The sequence below is a fragment of the Limulus polyphemus genome, unplaced genomic scaffold, assembly GCF_000517525.1.
Source record: "Limulus polyphemus unplaced genomic scaffold, Limulus_polyphemus-2.1.2 Scaffold1372, whole genome shotgun sequence".
Classification (NCBI taxonomy): domain Eukaryota; kingdom Metazoa; phylum Arthropoda; class Merostomata; order Xiphosura; family Limulidae; genus Limulus; species Limulus polyphemus.
Genome location: NW_013666982.1, coordinates 234,056 through 259,269, shown reverse-complemented (window position 1 = coordinate 259,269; position 25,214 = coordinate 234,056). Strand labels below are relative to the sequence as shown.

General features: G+C 31.7%; 1 protein-coding gene across 7 annotated transcripts in view; it reads right to left on the bottom strand.

Annotated features, from left to right (window-relative positions):
* Positions 1–490: 490 nt before the first annotated feature.
* LOC106463304 (equilibrative nucleoside transporter 3-like) overlaps positions 491–25,214 on the bottom strand; it is a 120,733-nt gene continuing 96,009 nt past the window's right edge. For 2 of the 7 annotated variants that reach the window (XM_022390763.1, XM_022390764.1), the window contains 5 exons: positions 21,150–21,245; positions 17,769–17,877; positions 16,478–16,563; positions 9,808–10,004; positions 491–5,129 (listed from right to left, as the gene is read on the bottom strand). In XM_022390763.1, coding sequence (XP_022246471.1) covers positions 5,003–5,129; positions 9,808–10,004; positions 16,478–16,563; positions 17,769–17,877; positions 21,150–21,245 — 615 coding nt within the window. In that variant the 3' untranslated portion in view covers positions 491–5,002. Of the gene's footprint in view, positions 5,130–6,756; positions 6,861–8,638; positions 9,188–9,807; positions 10,005–16,477; positions 16,564–17,768; positions 17,878–21,149; positions 21,246–25,214 lie in introns of those variants that run through there. The other 5 variants (XR_002611462.1, XR_002611461.1, XR_002611463.1 and 2 more) reach the window with 5 other exon arrangements.

The window sequence follows — 25,214 nt, the reverse complement described above, 5'->3', positions numbered from 1 at the left end:
CATGTTGAACAAGTGTTTAATGTTTCTATGAGTTGAACCTTGTATGATAGTTACTGAGTATTTTATTTGTTAGTGAAAAATTCTTATTGTTCCAACAGTTTTGCAAGCTAAACATAAATACTCTTTTTATCAAAACAATGAGTCTGGTTGAAACATCTCATGCCACACACAGAATCAAAATTTGGTCTTAATATATGTCCATCACCCCCAAGTTAGAGGTCTGAGAAGTAAAATGACCCACTAGATTATTTCCACATTGTGCAAAAAAAACAAACAAACATGTATCCAAACACCGACTTTGTTCAAGTCATTGAATACAGTTATTTATTTTTTCTCGGAGGTTTACAATACATGTGTCTGATAGCTGGGAGGAGCTTTGTGATAAACTACCCAAACCAGAACATCTACTACTGACAATGACTAATAGAACAATAAAATAGAAAGTTGATGAGAAGTTTGGTATGCTTATATTTGGAAACAAGACTATAAATACATATAAATTGATTTTTATTGTGCAAGTTCTGGATAATATAGATAATCATATTACTACATTAACCACTTCAAAACTTTTTAACTTTTACAATAACAAGCTATATATATGAAATAAAAATGCACTAATCTACAAACACATTAGTTGGGTTTATGCAAAAATGCAAATTAAAATAATTTAACTGCATGACTATTCCTTAGATAGGTTTTGTACATAAAAACAAAAAATTGTTCATCTGAGGTCATCTTAAAAGCTAAGTCAATGTGAAAGATACCAGATTTAAAAGTTAAACTACCTTAGGCAATTTATCACAAGATCTAGAGATATATAGATGAATCTTGGTAATTATGTAGAGTTTATGAGAATGAATATTTAATATCAAACACTGTAAACAAGTCTGTATAAATGTATTTTACAGTGACCACTAATTTCAATGAATATATATTTCGAACTAAAAAACAATACTTATTCACTACTCACTCTGACTTTTCTATTGACAGGTAAAAATAATAAAAATTAAACCATATAAGATACATACTTTTTGAATAAATAAGCTTACTGGCCTACAAAATGAAATTAAAATAAATAACACAGTAAAATACTCTAATACAAATAAATGCCTTAAACTTCCCCAGAATGAGCATTTCTACATAGGCATTAGTAATAATGCAAATAAAGTATCCTTGGAATCCATAATACTATACCAATAAAAGTAGGTTTGTAATAACTCTAAGAAAAGGTCTATCTCATATAAAAATGATATATTTTGCAAAACATACAAAATACTGTTGTTTGAGATATAAAAAATAATTTCCTGAAACACAGGTGAGAGAAGCAAAATCTGTGGGGTGAGGCCAAAGTTTAAAGTGAATCAAAGTTTGTGAGAAGTTTACCTGTAAAAGTCAGGTAGAAACTATGAGTGTTTAAAGGCATGTTTCACCAAGAACGTTTTACAATTAGAGTGGCAATTTGGGCCTGACTTGCTGCAGTGGAAGAGGGCATGAAATTAATCAACAATCTATGATCACCAGCTTCCTTATAAACACTACATATATATAGGTACATTTTAAGAATACTGTATAACAATGGTAAGAATACAAAATGGAAAAAGTTTAAAATGATAGATTATGGTGATCTCATTCATTAAACTAAAAGTAATTTTAAGCCCTCTTGTAAAAACTCAAAGTTTGTTCTAGTGTATCACAAGCATCCCAATTAATAAAAAAAGAGACTGTAATCTAAGATTTGAAAATTTCTATTGAAATATTCCAAAAGAATATATATTTCAAACAATAATTTATAGGATAATCCTTATCAGGTTCATTTAGAGTCACAGAAGTTTGATCACAATGACTTATTTCCATAGATAAACTGATAATAATTATGCTTATTTAATCTAGTTGGCATCATAACAGTTGTTGTTCATGCATCTGATTATATAAATGGTGTCTAGATCACTACTACACCTGTCATATTCCAGCCAGCCTAATGAACTTTGGCATTGGGCAAAAGTCCTCTTTGGCACTGAATATAGCAGATATAGTGTGGTTGACATATTATTATATATATTCTTCTTTGCTTTCACTCATAGGTTCTTGAAATTAAATCCTACATTCAAAGCTGAAACTAAAAGAACTTGCAACAAGAAGCTTCTTATTTTTCAAGTTCTGGGTATCTCAAGTAGTCTCAGGCATGGTTGACTTCATCAAGTGTACTGTGACTAGGATGTAAAAAGCACCCACATGTATAGTCACTTGTTTCAACCCCACCCCTATTCTTTCTTATGCAGTCGTTATAAATAAACAAATAATTAAGATAAATTGAAGTGAACTCTATTTTACTATATATGTACAAAATAATACTGATATTTTATAGCTTGAGTTCTAGAAATCATCAATCAAGCCACAGAAGTTGAATTTCTAGCTTCGATTCAAACAACATTAACATCCAATAAGGACAAACTATCTACTTAAATCAAAAACAATATATCAAATGCTCAAACTCTTCTGAAGTGAATGTGACCAGAGATATTTTGTGATCAGCTGTTATCTTGAGAATGATTGAGTGGCACAGAAAAAAAAAATGTACTGACATTAGGCCACTTCAGATGTGAGGCTGTATGCATCAGTGCTTTCTGAATGCAGGATCCCTATTATTGTATTTAATGCAAGTAAGTCTTTAGAAGATTTTATTTCAAAATGTTTTTATTTCCACCTAGAAGAAACATTTAGTCATGAAATTATTACTTAAATTATTTCATTAATAGTCAGCCTTCAGGTTACTCTGTATAAGAATGTAGCATTTATCTTTTAACATTCAAACATACAAAAGTGTCTAAAGTCTGACATTACATTACTGAATGTTTATTATATTTGGTAAAATATTAACTACTTCATTATATATGATAAGTATAGTTGTTGATTTATTTACTACAAAACAGAATTTTACTGTGTAACCAGTCAATATCCCATAGAAGTTAAAATACACAGATAACATTTATTTGGTTGTAATATGTAAAGCATTACATCTTCACATCTAAGAATGGGTTAATATTATGACAGAAAGAAAGCTTACAGAAAACAAAAATCATTAGAGCTGAGCTCAGCCCTGCACTTTCTTAACATTAAATTAAAAATGTACACCAGCAAGACTCAAAGTTTGGAAGAACATCTTCAACAAGATTTACACAGACAATCAGATTGGAAAGGTAGTTTATATTTGGAAAAGTTATTGCAAACTTCATTGTTATAATTAACATTACTACCCATCCTCATAATAAGTTATGCTTTCTTTCATTTTGAAGATAACATTTTTTCTTCATCTTTGTATCTTTCACTTGATAAAATGGAACTACATATGTCAGCAAATTGCTCGAGATGAAACTTTTTACTCTAAGTCCATGATATTTTATGTCATAACAACTTTCTTTCCATTCTTATTCATATTGCACATACTTTAAACATGTCATCCTCATGTGATTTATTAGCGAAATAGTGCTTTGCTGCATCAGTTTGATCTTCGTGGTATGAAATTACCTACAGCATACATATTAAAAGTCCATGATGAATTAAGCTTCAGATGAAACTATTTACTCATGTTATTTTAACTTTTAATAAAAAGACAAAGCATAAGGCCAGTAAAATATGGGTGTTAACAACAAGTCTAAGGCTCACTAAAATCCACTTTTTGGTGTACCTGTACAGAGTAACTGTCTTAGTCAAATAGGAATGAGAAACTCAATCTCCTTCTTACACCTCTGTTTCACTAAAAATCATTTAAAGGGTAGAAAAACACAGAAATTTGTTATTTATATATTTTATGGTTTTACACTAGAAAAAAAAGTTGCTCAATTAAGTATGGTAACCCCAAAACAGCCAAAAATAATTTTACAGACCACTACACCTACACACTAGAGAAGTGCTTTTTTCTCTGGATTCAAATCCCTTAAAAAAGCCATACATACACATCTTGACAGTAATGTTTCTAAAACTTCAGTTTCTTCATACCCAAAAATAAAAACTTTATTAACAGAAATCTCTCATAATGCTTTATTTAGTGTTTTTACTTATTTTTTAATTGTTTAAAGACTAAAGATAATTTAATCAATGCCATCGTGCAAAAAAACTTTCCATTTGCTAATGATGAGCCCATGTACTTTTTATGAAACATTAATTAACCACAGTAAAAATTATGCACAACTTGCTGACTCTCAACAGATACACTCTCTAACAGCCTAATCAATAATTCCATACATATTTCACAAATCAAATTCTATAAAGAATACATTCAAACATTGATTTAAAATTCTCAATTATAAAGGTGTCACCTAAATACAAGCTTAACACAATATCTCAAATAAATATCTTTAACAAATTATGACATTAACCTTAACATACATCAAACTGCAATCAGAGTTAACACAACATTGAAAAGTAAAAACTGGCATACAGTGATGATTCAGTAACTATCTGTAGCTCAACAGAGTATACAAAGATACATCAGAAGTCTGGTAAAGGCCTAGCTTCAGAGAAAGTGCCAGACTTCATGAAGTCTCTCCCAGTGACAAAGTAGGCAGTTTGAATATACTGACAAACCTTGAACCATCTTAATGTGGTATACTTTGCAAGTTCAAAAACTGTTGAGTAACATGATTCAATTGCAGCAAATATCAAACAAAATTGATGCTGTAAAAAGACCTTTCAATTCCACATATTAAATGATGCAATTTCTTCCTTAAGTGATTTAGAAATTGACAAGAATAGAAAAAAGCATAAAACCTAAATCTTCATTCTAATGATTCATTAATAACTTCCTTTTTTGTATAAATGTTCAATTTAACCAACATAGAGCTTCTTATACAATGGATGTTGACTTTGTTTTAAATATTATAACCGTAATCAATAAAGTCACAAAACAAGAGATTATATCTGCCAGCATGGGAGAGTAGTTTCACCTAAAACCTACTGATTTATATTTTTATTACTTAGCTGCAACATTCCATTGTTGTCAATCTCAAAACAACCGAGTTTCTACCAACCAGGAGATGAAGAAAGAAAAGTTAACACCACAAAAGACACCAAGGATGAGGAAGAAGGCAGCCATCATTCCAGCTGTGGTAGTGTGTTCTCTTTCTACAGACCTGTAGTAAATAATTACAAACAAGAAAATGTGAATGTTATGTCATGCTGTTGGACAAAACAAAATTAGAAATTGTAAATAGCTGATGTATATTATAAAATGTTGCAGTGACATGGTACAGAAAATAAACATTTGCTCACATACTCATCACATGTATAACCTTCAAATTAAATAGCCAAGTATTTATAATTAAATGTTTAACAGCTGACACTCACATTACTTCAGAAGTTATCAACACAGGGTGAGCAGTTGGTGGAATGACACATAGGTATATAACAGTAGCACGTACTGCCAAGCAGCTCAAATCACTCTTTACATCCACAAAATAAATGATATAACATTTTTTTTTTATTAAAGACAAATAATTAAAGCAATTTATATAGATTTTGGGGGATAAAAATGTAGTTTAAGTCACAATGGTACATACTTGCCAACTCTCACAATTTGGGTAAGAGTTTAAAAATTGGTCATTTCTACTGATTTTAGGCATGTACACCAATATTTTCTGAAAGTCTACTGATTTGCTTAACGATAATTATCTTTTTTCGTACATTAAAAATGTCCTGGTAAATGTCAGCCAATCATTTACTCTCTATAGCAAAATCTGCTGAGTAAACTCGTGATTCATATCGGAAATCAGGCTTCACTTTCTTCTTGGCCAATGAAAACCAATTATACAAATAAGAAGTGTTTATCATTTTAACCAAGCGTGATTGTTCATGTGCTTGTAAATTGCTTGATTTGCCACGAGTTGCACAAAATCTTTCTCATGAGAATTTTGAAAAGTTGGCAAGTATGATGGCACATGGCATGCAAGCAAACCATGCCTATTCCAATCATTGATTAAAATAATATTTTAGTTTCATACATGGTCTAATAGTTTATAAACAATATTATAGTTTAAAGAAGAGGAGCTGGTAACACCTGACTTTAGACAAAAGTTAAAAACACTTTTGATATTAAAAAGTTAGATAAAATTTAGTGCTTATAACTGTACTTCTGTTTGTACCAGAGCATATGACTGTGAAATTAAGCAGATATTTTATGTAAATTTTAGAGAAACTTTGAGTACTTTAATAATTTCCTTCTGTTGTGGAAAAATGATGTTTCAAAAGATGGTGCAAAGCAATTCAAGAACTATCTGCATATAGCTGTCCCTAATTTTGAGCTGATAGATTAGAGGGAAAGCAGTTAGACATCACATCCATTGTCAACTTTTGAGCTACTCTTTTTGATCAAATAACAGGTTTAACTTCACTCTTATAGCAAGCCAATGGCCACAAAGTGCGGAACCCATTTTAGGGCAAACAGAGAGTGAACAATAGAAAGTCTAAAAATATACAAGAATGTAGCTTGTATGTTTCTTATCCCAAGAAACAATAATGTAAAGTAGGATATACAGAGCAATGAACTCAGTACAACAATACACAAAACAAGGAAAAAGTACAAAATACAGTATGTAAAAGTTTCCAAAATGATCTATTGTAGAATTTATTTTTAAGAAAATCAAAATAAGATGAATGTTTAAAATTTTTTCATAAGTTCCATGCCAAGATGTGAAAAATAAATACTTTAATCTGTTAAGTTTATCAGTAGGAGAAATTGAATGTATATTATCTATTTCATACCACTCACAGTTTCCGTTGAGCAGCTATGTTTTTTTAACATTTTTTGATTGGTTGGAGTTTATTGATGTAAAGAAATGAGACTACCAAAAAAACCAATAGGAATTCTGAAATAAAAAAAACAAAACCAAAATACAGTAAAAAAAAGCAAAAAATATAAATTACACCAAACACTGAACATTGCTTGTAAATAAAAGTAACAAATTCAATGGAATTAAAAAGGCCAATGTCCTGTAAAAAGATAAAAATACCATAAATCTAGACAGTGTCACAACTATTAATGACACTATCCAACTGAGATAAAACATGTCTAAAATAGTGCCACCAGTGGCAGTTGTACTAACAGCATGAAAGTAAAAGGTGGGAAAATGTGACTTGAGTGTAATAAAGTCCCTAGTGAAAGAGAATAATGAGTTTTGAAACTGTGGCCAATGTGCAGCCTACACAAAATAAATTCCTCTCTCTGATTCTTATGGAAACTAGATGGCTAAACAGCAACAGCAGGCTTTATCTGGATAAGCTTGTTATTATGTTACTCACACCAGATCAACTGCCAACTGATGTGAACTTGTATCTTGATAACAGGATTGAAGTCCATATAGGGGAAAGGCAAGGCTGTGAAAATGCTAGAGCAGATAGTTAATTGTGGTGTCAGCACACACCCCCACACACACATATATATATACATATATTAAACACCAGCACCAGACATAATTTCTATAACATCCATTAAGGATGTCCTATATTAGCATTAAGTTGATCCTACCTACATAGGACTACCCAATTAACCCTGGAGGGGCATCCCAGGGCCACTCATCTACAGGAATTCAAAGTCGAAGTGATGTGTTGCAGTGGCCCTGACACCATTCAACCATCAGGATCACAGTTTTTAAATAAAATACTTGAAGTTTTCTGCTTATTACTCACATAACAAATGACAACTAATAATTAATCATCACCTTTGTTTACAGGTACTTGTTCTCACAAAATTAGTCAGATTTGAATGTACATGTACAAATTAACCAATCATGTGAGACATTTGCATTGCCATAATGGAAATCAGGCACTGGATGTTTTTTGTAATTTGTTTCCACTAGCTCAACCACAGAATCAAATGTAATAACACATATATTTTTAGTGACAAGATAAACTAAAGAATAGGTAAAGCAGTTTCATCCTCTTATGTCTTGGTAATTTTCTGCATGTAAGTTCCTGATGTTCCCATCTGAGAACACTGAAGTTTATGACACTTTTCTAACACAAGTTATGCACATCAGTGTAAAGTTTGCAAAATGCCTTGCTATAACAAACTAGCTGGAGTACCCATCTGTTGGACAGGTGAAATAAAAACGTATTTGTAACAAATGATAGGTAATTGTGCTTCTAATTTTTTTATTAACATAATAAACATTAAAAGTGCAATAAAAATACATAAAAGTATCAATACTGAAAAGACATACTATTTTCAAGAATACTATTGTTTCAATAGCGGGGGTCACGTGACGCTAGTAACATGTCGTGCGCTTCTAGAACGTTCATGTCCCTTCCTGAAGCCTCAAGTGTTTACTAGATATGCAGTATTCTTGTATATAAGACTGGTAAAAAGTGACAGCAACAATGTAATGTAATTGAACTGCAGACAGAGATAGAGACGTACTGTTGGGTCGAGCATGTGTGTCATTCATTGTGAATTACAGCATTTGTTATAGCGTGACTGTGGAAATTAAGTGTATTGCAAAGTTGTATTCAGAAAGAATAAACCAGTTTTATTTAAGAAAGGACTTGTATCACTAAAGTTTCTTTGGAAAGAATTTTTATGGAAAATTAACTAACGACCAGAGACATAACAGTATCATTTACATAGATGCATAAAATTTCTTAAATACATTTTCCTTTCAAGTATAAGAAGGACGTCAGTCAACAAGTCAGTGAGCCTAACATTTTCAACACTTTTGTAGAATCACAACTTTTACAGAATGTAAGCAAATTTGATAAAACCTTAAACCAAACATTATTACTCTTATATAATTAGAATTATATCAGTAACTAATCTCAAAATACATCATGTTCCCAAATGGGAACATTGGCAGAAAAATGTTAATATAAATTTTACAAATCTCTTGCTGTAGAACATTAAATTTACTGAAAGTAGAAGTGTTCATTCAGTTATTTTGAACAAAAGTCTCACAGATTATGAATAAGATGGTTTTTCATCTTCTCTCTTAACAACACCTGACAATGCACACTTGAATTATACTGAAAATAACTCACTGAAGTTATGTTCTGTATTACTGAAATGGCATCCATCACCAAGGATGTTCATAGATTCTTGTCACCAAGGCAGGAGCCTGTTTATCCAATGTACAGCTGTACACATTGTTTGCATATTGTACAGTAAATAAGACATTGGGGATGTGCACAAAAAAAGGACTGTCTGAAAATTAATTTAGATCCTTACAGAAAAATTTTGGTTTTAGTTGTAATAAAGAAACATATGAAAATTGTTTCATAAATCTGTACTTACAATATCTTTTATGCCTTGTTTTAACTTTGTTTGAAATTTGAAATAAAATTGTTATTTATACTATATTGAGAACATGGTGACAATTTGTTTGGAGAAAAGTAATTTTTTGGCTAATGCTCAGCAATTTTCACTTTAAAAAGAGAAAATTGTTATAATGTCATAGAAATTAATGCTCTCAAGCTATATGACAGACTAAGTAATAGAACAATAGTATTCTTAAGCCAGATGAAACACTGTTCTTTATAATACTTTATAATAATACTCTCATTAGATGACAGACTAGGAAATAGAACAATAGTGTTCTTAAGCCAGATGAAATGATGCTCTTTATAATGACAGTGCTGTATTAAGTACTTTTAAAACTGTGATGTGTTAAAAGGTCAGTGTCATTTATAAATGAAGATTCAGTCTAACAATAATTTTTCTTAGCTCTTGGCTTTTTGTCAGCTATTCAATACTAAAGAAACTAACAATACCCCGAAGTTGAATAATTCTGTTTTAATAGTGATACTGAAAGTCAAGTTACTTACCATGGAACAAACATCATAGCCAAACTACTGCAGTAGCCACTGGTCAGTCCATGAAACACAGACATGCCAATGTAGGCCCAGTCGTTGTTGATAAGTACTGGAAGGACTCGGTGGTCAGGTTTGTAGTTACAAAGCATGAAATATGGTATCATCAGTGACCTCAAAAACACCGGTATCCAGAGGAAACAAGGTCCTGGCTGAGAAAAGACTAGTTGAAACTAATATTATAATTAATGAATTATGAATACATCAGTTGTAAAAAAAATAGGCATTCTTTTGGAAAGTATTAGAACTGAGAAATATCACCTTGACTGAGAAAATAATTATGAAAATGCTCTTTTATGACAAGAGAATTTCAATGTTATATTACTCAATATATACCTTAGTTTTATATAGAAAATTAAATGCACTATAGAAATAGGTTGATAAACTGCTGCTCAAAACGTTTTTCAAGTCAAATTTTCCTTACATGGATATTTTGTGAAGTCTCATTTTCTTGATGTTGTCAGCATGTAATGAATGCTGGAAAAAAGGTCTGGTATAAGGTGCAATAGTTCCCTCTCTTTAACCAAATACCACTTATACTACAGATTTTATCAAAATACTATTAGTCAGTTCATTATGAACTTCAAGCCAAAGATATGCAGAAAAAGCATAACAGATCTATTGTTTGCTTGCTATAAGTCCCTTTGCAGGAGATAAGATTTCAGTTGATACCAGAAATCATAGTTAATCTGAGGGAAATGAAGACAGAAATTTATCTAAAGAGTTGACTATATTCAGTTTGAGAACTTGTGATATTAAATGTTGAAGTTAATGAGGCAAAAAAAAATATGTTGGTTTTAAAAAATGTGATAAAACTTCACATTTTTCATACAAGCATCTTAGTACATGCAAGTCAATTACCATCTTACACAAGGTGAAAATATGGGACTTTAACTTTGCATCCAAACTAGTTGAGCTAGCTGGACAGTGTGTAGAGTATAGCCACTCAAAGAGCTACATGCAAAGTATAGTTTTCATGCACAGCCACATTAGGGCTATCTGAAATTATCCATCCATAATTTTGAGCAGAAATATTATAAGAAAGGCAGTTAGTCAACAGCCAACCACCATTAACTTTTAGGCCATTCTTGTTTGAATGAATAGTGGTATTTGACCATTAATCTTATAGCACACTCATAGCTCCTAAGTGCAGAATGAATGCATTTTGTATTTGAAGCAGTGGGGCATATACCATAAATATTTGAATTCACAGTCCAGGTATAAAATCTACTAGGTCATGCCTGATGTATGGTTTATATATATATAACCAAAACATGAATAAGATTCACCTGTATATACAAATAAGAATATTCCAGTTTTCTTATATATATATGTGTGTGTACTTAAATATTTGTTTAAGCACAAAGTCACTTAATGGGATATCTGAGCTGTGCCTATTGCAGGGATCAAACCATGAAATTTAAAATTATTAGCCCTCAGATTTACAACTGAACCACAAGACAATTTGCCTTTTTCTTTAAAGCAATGTTTGATTTAAACAAACAGCAAAAGAGGTCAAACATGGACAACAAAATAATAACCCAAATCTAAATGATGCAAAAGTGAAAAATTAGTACTACCAGATAGTTGATGATGTGGAAATTAATAACCACATTTTAGGGACATCAGCTTGGTTAAATTGCAAGTTCTGGGTCAAAACGAAGATAATTAAAGTTTCTCTAGATTATGATATACATTATATTAACTTATGTAGATAATAGAAAAGTTGTTTTATGCTATGTCAGATCACACTAGACTGATGATAAAGAATGTTTTATAATGCAGTTTTAGAAGTTTTTTGATCAGGAAGTTGGTATCCCTACACCTAAAGTTAAAATTTTCCTAAACTTAAAATGTATTTCCAATGGATGCTTACCTCTACTCACAACTCACAGCTTTCTCAACTTATACTGCCCTCTTTTTGTGCAAATTTTCACTCGCCACTAGCCTCGATACTCTCTCTTATCTCTGCATACTACCATGCAAATGATTATACAGCAACTCTCCATCAACAGAAGTGTGACACTACTCCTATCATAACTAGCACCTTCTCTAATCTTGCAGCTATGAACCACTTCAGATCACACAAACCACACCAGAAGTGGGGAGGACAGGTGGGAAATGTGAGAGGCGGTAAGTATCTATTGGAAATATATTATCAGTTTAGGAAAATGTTAACTTCTGATATGAAATCTTATATCTTACCTCCTCTCACAATAAGCTAAATTCCACACTGATTCGATGGAGGGCAGGTGAGAAAATGATCCTCCTTTAGGAAGCATCCAAAGGAAAACAATGGGGGGTGTGAGAAGAAACTAAAACAACATACCCATGGGAGATTGCACCATTTCTAAGCTAAGATGGAAGTTAAATACAAATGTGGCAGATAATGCCACCCTATAGTGCACAACAGAGGAAACCGAAAAGCCCCGTTTAAAAACTCAAGACATAAAGGACAATCTGTAAGGAACCTTAGGATGAGAAGGACTATAACCGATTATGACAGACTAAAAACAGTACGTTTACCATGTTTGTAGCTAAGTCGCTACAATGTAGATGTAAAATGAAGGAAGCTACAATGAAAATCTGGCCCTTCAGGCAAGAGACTGGATAAAGTCATGCATGAAGATGAGGTTCAGTTACGGATGGATGATTCACACCAGTGTGGCTGATGGAGGAGTGCCAGAGATAAAGGAAAAGAAAAGTAGGTGACACCAAAAACCGGCACAGCAGTGGAAATCTCGTGTGAGCCGGCCAATACATAACCGGTAGTAGAACACGTCACAGAGTGGTCTGAAGTATGGCAAGGACACATTGTAGGAGACAAATAATGAGGATATGCATATAGGTACCAACCTGACCAATCCTGGCTAAGAGCATTGACTGCTCTGACCAGAGGGTAAGGAAATTTAGACCAAAATCGGGGATGTAGGGGTTTTGAGAAGAGTGGCAAAAGTGTCCAAATCTGAGACATCCCACAGAGCACACAAATTCTGAAAAACAGGTAGATCCAAGGACCATTCCACAGGGTGAATCTTGTCAGGACAGGATAACTGATTTGCAACCAAATTTAGAGCACCCTGATTATGACATGCCAACAAAGTGATGGAACAGCAGTGGGGCCCAACACAAAAATCTATTGTTAGAAAACAAAGATTTCTTGATCAAGTGCCCCTTGCCCGATGACGTTCAAAACTATCATAGAAATGCCAGAGTGAACCATCACCAACCAGCCCCTAAAAGCCAGCTGGAAGTGAAGGAAGGATGGAAGCCTGATGAAATACAAGGAGTTCCAAGACTGATATGGAGAGAGGAATTGGAACGACACCATCACCCCGTAACTTCCTGAGAGTTGAGATACACCCACCAACCAGAAAAAAAAGCATCCATAAAAGGTGACATCTTGGACAAGGAGGAGAAAGAGGAACACTCACAGTAGCATTATTCCAATCCAACCACCAGTCACTCTTTAAGGGAGAGGGAAGGGTAAGAGAAGCATCTAAAGGATGCCAAACATGGCTCCATTCGTCAATCAAACTCACTGATGATGATGCAACAAAGTGCAACCAAGAGGAAGGTGGCTTTGAGAGAAGCCCATGTCCCCAAAAGAGAAAGAACTTCTCAGACAGAAAGATGAGGAGAGGAGAAGATGCTGCATATGAGACATTCCATAGCTCACAACTGAAGTTGAGCAGGTAGGGTCTAATGGAGGGGGGAGATGAAAAACAACCGAAAAAAACCAAAATATTGTGTGAGGAAAAATTGCTGCATTTGACAAGCCAACCCACCATGAAAGTGTTCTGGGGAAGACATTGATGATGTAGAACTGAGTCATTTTGTAAGGAGGAAAGAAGCAGCCAGACGTCCATATAATGGGGGAAATGAAAGACCCTGGAATGAATCATAAGGGAAAAAATCGGGATTCTGAAGAGGGAAAGAAACGGGATTGTGAGACAATGGGGGATATGAATAGAAGTAGAAGACCAGAGTTACTGAAACAACTTTCAGAACCCATGGATTGACTACCAAGAATCTCCAAAAGTGGGTATATTGAAGGAGTCTGGCCCCCACCAGCCTTGACCTGAGAAGGTTGGTCAGAGTAAGACAAATAAGGGAGAAGCAACAATAAATGCTGTGAGTCCAAATAAGGGAAGCAGGAGCGATGATAATCAAAAGCATGATTGTCCACAGTGTGTGAGAGTTGAAGCATACTGACCCCAAATGCAAATAAAATTACTTTCATTAACCCCAATATCCAGGGAAGGAGGAAATACCAAAAGAACGACCCAGAGAAGAGCAGGGTGGAGCATATGAACTGGGAGATAAGGACAGAGCAAAACATACCTAAATAATCAAATCCACCGAAGACGAAAGAGGTCTGAGCAAGTCCCCTAAAATGACACATGACTGAGAGGGAAAAAAACGTTGTCCAAATCCAAAAGTTCCTAATCCCTGAAAACTGCGATAGGACAATCATAAGTTTGTTCTGATTGTTGCATGAAATTAGTCAGCTCCTGCTGGACCACAGCTGTCACTTCATGGGATGTGAATTGTCATTCTGACCTGTTGGACATGACAGGTAATTCTGCTGGAGCAGTTGTGGTCATGACCACCTGAAACTACAAGCACTAACTCACAAAATTGAAATAGGAAAGAAGATAAATAAAATAATTCGTAACTCTCCACAAAAGAGAACGAAAATGGTAAAGAAGGATGTAATTAAAGCAGAAAAGTTAAGAAAGTAAAAGCTTGTGGATAATTTAATGAAATTACAAGTGAAAACATGTATATTCAATAAGACTGCCAATCAAGAAGTGGTTAACAGCCACAAGATTAGAGAGGGCACTAGTTACAATAGGGGCAGTGTCGCACTCCTGTTGGTGGAGGGTTGCAGCATAATCATTTGCATGGTAGTATGCAGAAATACGTGGGAGTATCAGGGCTAGTGGCAAGTGAAAATTTGTGCTGATAGGGGCAGTATAACCCGAATAAGCTTTTTGTGAGAGTAGGTAAGATATCGTACTGGTATTTCCATTTTTCCTTCTTTCTTTTAGGTTAATGATGAAGAATGTTATATAATGTAGCTTTATGTAGTTTTGATCAGGAAGTTAGTCTTTATGCATCTAAGGTTCCCTTGTTTCCTTCCTTCTAGTTTAATGATGAAGAATGTTATGTAATACCACTTTAGATGGTTTTTGATCAGGAAGTTGGTCTTTATGCATCTAAAGTTCCCTTGTTTCCTTCCATCTAGGTTAATGATGAAGAATGTTGGGAATGGGTGAAAGCCAGACAAAAGTACAATTTTTCAGATGGGTCACAAAAACAAGTCCAATTGACTTAAAATTGATATCACACTATTACTTTATCTCTATAGTTTAAATGGTAACAAGTATAATCATCGTAGCAAATTTCTTTATTTTTTTTATAAGTACAAATGTTGCCAAACCAACATAAAAGTGCCCAGATAAGATGCTAAAATTGGTTTGATAGTTTTTAAGGTAATTGGAGTTGATTAAATGGCCTGTCTGAGCACTTTTGTGTTGGTCATGCAAAATTTTATGAATTATGAAAATATGAAATAAGACTTCACAAAAGATTCATGCTGTCGACATACATGGAAGTAAGTACCAGGAATTGTTTGGTGTGGTTTTCAAGGCCATCAGTGTTGATTAATTGGCCTATCTAAGAACTTTTGTTTTGGTTCAGAAACATTTTTATGAATTATGAAAATATGAAGTAAGATTTCATGATAATTTTATTTTGTGTGTATGTAGAAAGAAGTACAAAAAAGCATTGGGTGTTGTTTTTATGGCCATCAGTGTTGATTAATCGGCCTGTCTAAGAACTTTTGTTTTGGTTCAGAAACATTTTTATGAATTTTGAAAATATGAAGTAAGATTTCATGACAATTTTATTTTGTGTATGTAGAAAGAAGTACAAAACAGCATTGGGTGTTGTTTTTATGGCAATAAAAGTTGATTAAATGGCACATATAATGTTGGTCCAGCTTTTACCTAGACCCAAAAATGTCATAGTACGAAGCTTTATATGCTTTTTGGATCAAGAAGTTCATCTTTATGCACCTAAATTTACTCTCTTTCCATCCCTCTAAGATAATGATGAAGAATTTTATATAATGTAGCTTTACATAGTTTTTGATCAGAATTTTCTTTTAGTTTTTACATCTAAAGTTGCACTATTTTGTTCCTTTTGGGTTAATTATGAAAATTTAATATAGTCCATTAATACTTTTGTGAGAAACATTTTAAATCTCACTCAAACTCTGCTTTGATAGTTTTAAATTCTGTGGTAACAGTAAAAAGTAGTAAAAAAGATAAAAATTTAAAAACAGAGTACAGATAAAATAAAATTACATTAAAAAATTATATTAACACTTAGTTAAGCCCTTACATCACCTAGAAATATTAAGTATTTCTACAACAGAACAACCTCATTGAACATATGCAACAACAATACTAGCTTACAAAATAAAAATTTGAAAGAAATACAAAAAAATGAATGAAAATATCACAAAAAACAACCAATAAGCAACAAATAAGGAAAATGAGAGAATATAAAGGAGTAAATGCCTTAAAAAATACTTATAAAAATTGTATACAAATACCCATCTGATCCAGTTTGCAAGTATGTTCCCAAACATGGCAAAAAAGTTGAAACACAAGAAACAGGTGACTGGGGTGAAATATGTAGCTGAAATAAATGAATTTAAATGATAATATAATTAGAAGAACTACAGCTTAAGAAACTTTCACACAAATCGGTCTTTCAAAGTTATATTACAGTAATAACATTATATCAAGTTTCATTTAAATTTAATTCATTTCAGAGAAAGTCAAAGTTGTTTTAGAGAATTGACCTTAATATTCATGTATATGATTAACACAGTGGCAATATCTTTATAAACTAAGGGATGGGTTTCTTTAGAGAATTGATCTTAACAGTACTGTAGATGATTATACTATGGCAACGTCTTTCCAAACTCAGGGTTACTTTTGAGAGTTGACCTTAACAGTACTGTAGATGACAACATCTCCTAAAACTCAGGGTTATTTTAGAGAGTTAAAAATGACAGTGCTGTATATGATAATACTGTGACAATATCTTTTCAAACTCAGGGTTACTTTAGAGAGTTGACCTTAAAAATACTACAGGTTATAATACTGTGGCATTATGTTTCAAAACTCAGTTTTACTATAGAGATTTGACCTTAACAGCCATGTATATGACTGTGGTAATATCTTTCCAAATTCATGGTTACTTCAAAAAGTACTTCACACGATAACACTGTGACAATGCCTTTCAAACAGAATGTCATTTATAAAGTTATGAGATTGCTATGCTGAACTAAGTTAGGATCATCTGTAATTATACAAAAACACTACAACAATCCTTTGTGAAACAGTCATAAATGTGCTATAGTGAAACAACTGGGTTACTAAAATTATGAAAACAGTATTAGTGCATGATAATACTACTATGGTACAGTGTTGAGCAATGATCCTACGTATTTCTTAATACTCTAAAATGCTCAATTCCTTGTAACATACAGCTTTTAATAAAAAAACACTTGATTTTAAAGCACACACTGCATTGATATTCCCTTCCAGTTGAATATATATAAAAACATCTGTGACTCAATTTAGCAGAAAGATAAAAACTCTAAGCTCAAGAAAACCTCATTTTTTGTAAAATAGTAATAAGCATACACTACAATTCAAAGCTAAATCATTTGGAATTAATTTTCTTAGTTACCTGAGTTACTGCTGTGAGGTTAGTATAGCTATATAATAGCTTTAAAACAGTAAATCAACAATTGAAGGACCTACTGGATCTAAGATGTTGTTTACTAGTACATTATACTGGGTCTAATTTATTCAGAGTAAAATGTTACTTACTTGGAAGGATGAAATTTTGGTCCAATGGGAAAATATTAATAAGAACAGCTGGAAAATTGGTCAGTGTGACAAAAAAAACAAAAAACACGTTGAAACACTGAGGCCATATCTGCAAGACAAAAGTGTATAAATATAAAACAGACCTTTTTTATTTATGTAGGCTTCAAATAAATTATCAAAATTTTATAATACAAAACAAAATTGTGTAATACAAGTAGCTACATTAAACATTTGCATTTTTACTTTCTTACATATCAGGTTTTTATCTTTACGGGTTAACACTAACATAACCCATAAAAAATGTATTGTAACATAATCTAGATAAAAATGCATCCTCAGATAAATCCATAACAAATGTGTATCTAACATAAACTATAGAGATATGTATCCTAACAAAATGCACACATAACCTAAAGAGATGTATATTCTAACATAACTTAAGAAATGTGTCTTAACATAACCTACAAAGATGTGTGTGTGTATATCCTAGGATGTGTGTGTGTGTATCCTAGCATAACTTAAAGAGATGTGTCTTAACATAGCCTACAGAGATGTGTGTCCTAACATAACTTATGAAGATATGTATCATAGCATAACTTACAGAGATATGACTTAACATAGCCTTAAGATGTCTTAAAATAACCTACAGATATATGTGTCTCAAAATAGCCTACAAAAACGTGTACATTCTAACATAACCTACAGACATATGTATCCTAGAATAACACACAGAAATGTGTGTTCTAACATAACTCACTCATGCATCTGTATCATACATAAATAAGGATTTGTATTATAACTTATTTAAGGACTTATATTACAATTCAGCCTACATGTTGACATACATATTGTACTATAAAATAGCCCACAAACAATATATCTGTGTTTTGAAAAAATAACCCAATCACAGAGTTGTACCACAAACATAGCTACAATATAGCTTTGTATTGTAAACTAATTTATAAACTGATTTTTTATTATAAAAGAAAAACAGTTTGGCTTTTCATTGTAAAGTATCTTATGAACTAACCTGTAATAATAATAAAAAAGCTTGGCATTGTAAAGAAACCTATAAACTAATTTTTGCTATAAAATACCTTTCATAATATATATATATACATACACATACAGGATTCAATCATAGCTTACACACTAGGTTCTCATAATATATTTTAAAACTTATACTGTAAATACATCACATTTCATAATAATTAAATTACAATTAGTCAGTAATTGATATTTACATTTTCAGCTAAAGTTCAGGAATATTGATAACCAGTTTCTACATAAATATATTGTGTATCTTTTTTACTGTATTCACACTATGCTTAACCCTATGTGTACAGGTGGTGTTCAAAGTGTGCATGCCTCGACCTTGTACAGAGTGCCATTCAATATATTATTAGCCATTTGATGTCAGTTATCAACATTTCATGTTATACTAAGTTGCTGATTTTGTAACAGTTCATCATGCAAAAGAAGAAAAACAACAGACACAATATACAGAGATGCCGAGAAAAAACTGTAGATATGCATTTAGGAGGCTGTACAAGTTATGCAAGTACAATATGCAAATAATATTGACAAAGGTGTTCTTATTCTTCACATGAACTTCACCCTGCACTATTATTTGTCAGTCTGATTTAAATTGATTTTAGCATTTAATAGGCATATGTTTTGTACAGAAGCTTTAGCAACACATCTAATTTTTTATGTATAACATACTTGTGCTGTTGACTAAACGTTTGTCACATTTTGTGAAGATACACTTTGTAAAGTCAGAATTATAGCCAAACTTACTTTTCCAATAATTTTAATCGATGCCATGCACATTTAGTTAACAAAACCATTCAGTTAGATTAATATGACACTACTACCACTAGATTCATGTATCAAAAATCATAGTTTAATCAAAAACTCCAAAACATCAGTAACAGCATGTTTAATTAATGTTTTGTAATAACTTAGGTTCCATCTTCAGTTTTTTTTAAAGTAAGCAAGAAACTTTACGATTTTCGTGGGAATATTCAGAAAGAATATACAAAAGCAAGTAATGTAAGAGAATTAGAATGAATTTAACTGGAATAACAACAGTGGATTGTTAAGATAAATAAGGCATTATTTAATTGACAAAGTTTCTTTCAGTAATAATTGAATGCCAAACTTAGCTATATCTAAAGTGGTGAAATTACATAAACTAATCACATTTAAGTTGTGTTGATGTATTGAAGAGGGCATAGGTTGCTTAGATTTTTCAACTTTCACTGACAATCCCATGTATTCACAATATGGTGTTTGATTTTGACAGTGAAGGAGGCCTTACAGTCTCATTAAATGTATATGTACCTAAGCCATGAACTTATACCCATGTGGAAACTGTTAGGTATCTTACATTATGAAAATGAAATGAAATATTTGTTTTTTGAATTTCATTTACAACTTCATGAGGGCTATCTGCACTAGCTGTCCCTAATATTCAAGTGATGAACTAAGAGGGAAAGCAGCTAGCTAACACCATCTCCTGCTAACTCTTGGGCTATTCTTGTCTGATTGATGTGGGATTTGATTTTCACTCCTATAACGCATTCATGTCAAATTGTGGATTGTTATTATTATCATTATATTTTTTTTTTAGTAATAAGACATGAACCACAGATTCCAAGTCATTAAACCAATCACTGCTTCTTTCTAGGCCAAAAACAAAGTGTCATCATCGATTATAAGCATAAGGATGTATGGAATTATCATTTAAAATTTGGGAAAGAAAACAATCACTGCAAATGCACAATGGAAAACACATTAGTGTATCTCATTTTTACTCTTTTAATTATTGCTAAACCTGATATTGAACTACTATCACTATAAACACAGGTCAAAACATTTAATTAAACACAGAACACGTGTATGATTTGATACCAACAACAAAAGATATGGGAAAGTAATTAAAAGAGAATGTAGCTAAGCTTTAAATGTTGTCATCGTAATGTTTGTAAAATAAGGTTTATTTAATGCTTAAAGATTTGCTTTTGATAAAAAGAGAGATTGTACAAGCTCCACTAACAAGTCACTTAACAGTATTATAATTATTATTTACTGATGGTACAAGAAATCTTAACTAATTTTATACAAACAAGTAGCTGGTAAGCAGTGTAAGAAACTTCTATGCACTCTTAAACTAAAGGAGATTTTTGTAAGACATATCTAGCTATTTAGTCTCTGTAGAATAACAGAGTAACTAGTCAAAAGTATCAAATAATATACATACATGTTTGTAAAAATGTAAGATCAATATAGTTAAAGTCTGAATTAATTCAGTCATTTTGTATTGAAACCATATTCACTTATTTTCTTTAAAATGTGATTTTCAGCATAATATTTCACCTGTTTAAAAATCAACCAATAAGGAGGGCTTCTTGCCACCAACTTCCTGTCCACAAGAGCTTTCATTGTTAACTTGTCATAATATTTGTAGAAACGCTGCAAGAAATTGTGGTAACAGTTACACATAACAGAAAAAATGGTAGTGTTATGTCATTTCTGTATTCAATTAAGACATTACAATTAATATTGAGAACTTTTCTTGACCTCACTTATTTCACAGAAACTTAGAAAACATTTTAGAACAAAACACTCCCCTATACATTTCAAATGACAAGATAAGGTTGCTTGTTATTCTTGAATTGTACAGTAGAGCTCGAAACCTGTAATTAATTGGAATTACTTGTAATAAAATAACTAAGAGGATCATTTACATTGTACTTCCTAGTAAGAGTGATGTATAGCCAGATTATCAATTATATGGAAATTGAACTTTACAAAACAAAAATAGTTGATGCAAGATGTTACAAAACAAACTAATAAAAATGTCACAAGTGTGAAAACTTGTGTGAGACTCTTCCTGGAAATCAAGTTCTCAGAAAGTGTCAAAGACAAGGAGAAAGGAAAAGTTCAGTACCAGATCTGAATTTTACATTACATATATTATTTTTAATTGCAAAAACAACTGAAGTTAACATGAAACAAGGTGCATAAAACAGATGCCTAAGTATTCTTTCTTTCTTTTTCTATTTCACCTCTTTTCATGTTCACTGGAGAAATAATTATTTGACTCACTGAATTTAAATAAATGCTAAGGGTAGTATGGTAAGAAAGAAATATGATTTTGCTCTAAATAACCTAATTACAGTCACAAATAATAAGAATTATTACAAAGTAAATTATAATTTTTAGATGAAGTAGACAAACGTTTCTTAGCGACTATTTAAAAGCCTGTCTTTGAGGCAACCTTTTTTTCTCAGGTTTACAAACTAAAACCTGGGTTTGAGGCAATCCTCGTTCCTGAGGTACAGGCTAAATGCTGATTATTGTAGAATCTGATGACACTGAGCAATAAACCTATAAGTCTGAGAACTGGATCTGACACTTGAAACAACTATGACAGAAACATATTTTATTTCAAATCATTTGGAGTTTCTTATGAATATGTTTTATCATACACCTATAAACCTTTTGTTAAAGTAACTATAAAAGAAATATAACATAAACTATAGGCCTTTTGCTTGATAAATCTCTGATGGAGATGTAATATTTTATCTCACATCAGTTAGAATTTATTGTAACTTTGTTATACTATTAAAAACAGTTTTACTCCTTTGGAGTGGAAAGTAAGCATTATCTTTGAAAACTTGTTTGGAAATCAGTCATATAACATTAAGAATATATTAATTCCAAAAAACAGACAAACAATTTGTAAGAAGAGCTATATACAGATATAATAACTCTAGGTCAATAAGACATGAATGGCTAAATAAATCAAAAACTATGAAATAAGTCATTTTTAGTAGTTAATAAAACAAACTTGCTGGACAGCAAACACAAGATACAGATTAGAGAGAGAGAGGTGCATACTCGGTAGTCTTTTAAATAAATTATGAGAACCATAAAAATATCAACTGATACACAAAGGGATCGCTTGGTATATGTTCAATTAATTCTTTACTTCCTTACTTATTTTCAATGGAGAGTCTGCTTGGTAGGATTGGTTCAGAATCAAAGTTTCTTTAATAATTGAGTTTACATTTATACAGAACATGATCCAAATATCCATTCTGAACTAATCCTAAAGGCAGGCTTTTCCTTAATAATAAAGCAGATGCTACTTGGTAAATTCATAAAATAACAATTTTAAATCTACTCTAAACACTTAATAGAATTATGAAAAATATACTCTTTATGGCTATTTCATTCACATTACAATCTTTCTTTGTGTCATCAAATCCTTGGTTATATAGAACCAGGGATCATAATTTCAAAAAAGTATAATAAAAAAAAATAATTTTATAATTACAAGCAAGGATCAATATATACATAACCTAGCTAGCTATAGTGATATGGAAAGTCAAAACTACAAAAACTGAGTTACTTAAAATTTTTAAATTTATCTGTACCTTAGCTCAGATTAACATAATTACATGCTGATAGAAAGCAGCTAAACAAAATGGCTATTTAAAATGAAGAAGTGGATATTGTAAATGACTGAAAAAATGTTAAATCTTTGAATAAAAGTTAAAATGATGACGCTAAAAATTTCTTAGTATGAGGTAAAAAGATCTGGATTCTCGCCAATAAAAACTGTATGGCAGTTCTACAGATTTACATGTATGATTCTCCTTAATACAAAATTACAGAAGTTGTACATTGGCTCAAATGAGCTTAAAACTCAAATTCAGCTATCCATTTTAGTTCAATATGAGTAGTTATCACAAAAAACAAATCTAAAGTTTAATTCTAGTGTTGAACAAGAAATTATAGTAATTATAGGATTATAATTCTATTTGAATATTTTACTTGATACAGTGTTATTTCTGAATTCTTTCCACGCTGATTTTTCCAAGCCCTTTCCCATGGCTTTCAATATGAGTAGTTATCACAAAAAACAAATCTAAAGTTTAATTCTAGTGTTGAACAAGAGTATTCAAAATAGAAGTAAAGCACAACAGGTTTGGGGGGGAATGAGCCAAATTTTGTTCAGCAATAACTTTTGAATTGAGATTTAAAAATGGAGGACTGGAAACATCAGTGACCAAATATATCACAGTTAATATTGAAGCAGTACCTTACTGAATTGCATAGGAAAAATGGAATATTTTGACACCAGTTTCAGGTATCAGGTCAATGGGAATATAAATAATAGCTGTTGTGTACAAATAAAGATTTTCAAACATTATGCAAATAGAATGATTATAAAAAGCCATTTTGACATGTTTGACTACTCTAAGTATAGGAGAATTTCATGTGGATTATAATTCTATTTGAATATTTTACTTGATACAGTGTTATTTCTGAAAAAGAAAATCAATCTACTACTGAAAAAAATGTTTTTAAAAATGTTGCAAGTCCCTCATCATTTACAATAATACCAAATACACAGTTTTGAGTTTTCCAACTAGTTTTTAAAAGGAAACATCTTTACACAGTGTTTCATGCAATGTCATAACTCCAAAAAATGGACCCTCCAGCAGAAAAAGTAATTGGGCCCCCTACATTTATTTCCCTATAATTGTAGTTAAGATCCTGGTTGATTGATATCATTAACAGGATAGTGCAACTAACCTTTAGTTCAAAGAAATTAAATTGTATGTCTCTCCCCTTGGCAATTCTTAAGTTTGGTATAAGAGGTAAATTGGAACTATTTAATAAGGTTTTCACACATATGGATTTGTTTTATTCTAGTTTTAAGTTTTATGATGCATCAAAATAATTTCATTTCAGTTGGGGATATGTTAATTTGGGTCATAAAGGTCACTAAATGTCTACTTTATAATAGTATTTTCCCCGGTCTCTTTTCAATTCTTTTTTTTTCAGGTTTTGAATCTTTTTCTTATGTATTTATATTCAGTTTTATTTTCTTTAATTTTATTATCTTAATCTTGACTAAGAGAATTTTGCACAGCTGATTTGATTCTAAGCTAAGTGTGATGTAGAATTTGATGTAGCAAATCCACAAAAATAAACCACGGTAGTAGTATGTACACAGATGCAAACAAATCTTCTAATGTTTGGGCACTAGCATTAACTCCACAGGCATTATCAGATGAATTAAAAATAATTTCATAAATTACAGAACATGTAACAAGAATAAAACAGAGCCATATACATGAAAACACTTTTGAGATACCACAAATTCACCTCATATCAACACTAACATATCATTTGCCTAATTATGATCACATATATTTCTTTATCTTTGACTCCATATTTCAACCATTTCTCAACTTGTATTGGTAAAATATTTTAACATTTCATATAGTACTGTATGAAAATGTTTTTTGTTAAAAACTAGTTTGAACACTCATAACTGTGGGTTTTGTGTTTCAATAAATAATAAGGAAATTCTGATTATAGTATTTTGGCACTTGTGTATAAAGTTAAAATCATAAATAATAT